The sequence below is a fragment of the Penaeus monodon genome, chromosome 22 (assembly GCF_015228065.2).
Source record: "Penaeus monodon isolate SGIC_2016 chromosome 22, NSTDA_Pmon_1, whole genome shotgun sequence".
NCBI classification, from domain to species: domain Eukaryota; kingdom Metazoa; phylum Arthropoda; class Malacostraca; order Decapoda; family Penaeidae; genus Penaeus; species Penaeus monodon.
This window is the reverse complement of record NC_051407.1, coordinates 15,025,641-15,026,521: the sequence shown is the minus strand read 5'-3', so window position 1 is coordinate 15,026,521 and position 881 is coordinate 15,025,641. Positions and strand designations below refer to the sequence as shown.

Sequence of the window (881 nt, the reverse complement as noted above, 5' to 3'; positions counted from 1 at the left end):
GGTGGGCTAAGGAGCCTCGAGAGCGAGCGAGGCCTCAGAGGGCGACGGAGGCGCGGTCTCCGCCCATGTTCCCGCCCGCTTCCTTGACGCCGAGTGCTGGCACTCTGCATCTAACCTCTACTAACCCCTTGATAGTCTGACAATCAGTGTTCAGGCGTGGAAGGTTATCATCAGGTCTTCATTCTGACTTCCGGCAAAGAGGAAACAAACGCGGGGGAAGGAAAAAATGAACAGAAGCGAAAGGAAAGTGTGATGGGTAAAGAAGACCTTTTTAGTACCATGAAATATATGATAAGACGCTCATTCTTCCCTTCTCCTTTAATCAACTGACAATGCGTCTATTATCCATGAGGGTTTTGTTATTGTAGGATATTGACTACATATACTAGACTTACAAATGCCAAATAGCTGAAGCATCACTTTAACGAAGAAAATGGTACTAGATCACGTAAAGATCACACTTTATCAGTTAATCATTATTCGGTGTTACAGTTCGTGCAGTGAATGGCATCCGATAATGATTATTCTGATACTGGGCAGGTGATCAGTATAATAAACTGAAAAAAACAAAGAAGCCATTAGATTCGATAGATGTTAAATACTGGGCGACCAAAAAGGTTGTTGAGTGCATTGAACAGTCATCAAACTCTGTCGTTGTTTCTTTGTGCGATATGAATAGCAAAGAATTGTCGACAGGGTTACTGACTGTTCCTTTAACTCTTTGATAGTAGATTGTCCTCTGTTTCTCATTTTGAATTTGAGCTGGTGGATAAGTAGATTGTTTTATAGCTATACTATTAGGTTATTATTCAAATAGACAAAACAAATGGATCTGTAGATTAACTTATGGAAACAACATATAGAAACACGCGCGCGCGCAG

The 881-nt window shown here is 41.3% G+C and overlaps 1 protein-coding gene across 1 annotated transcript in view; it reads left to right on the top strand.

Moving 5' to 3' along the window:
• LOC119586943 overlaps positions 1-875 on the top strand; it is a gene marked incomplete in the record, with an annotated part of 57,379 nt that extends 56,504 nt beyond the window's left edge. The window contains 1 exon segment of the mRNA XM_037935674.1: positions 1-875. Coding sequence (XP_037791602.1) covers positions 1-10 — 10 coding nt within the window.
• Positions 876-881: the final 6 nt, after the last annotated feature.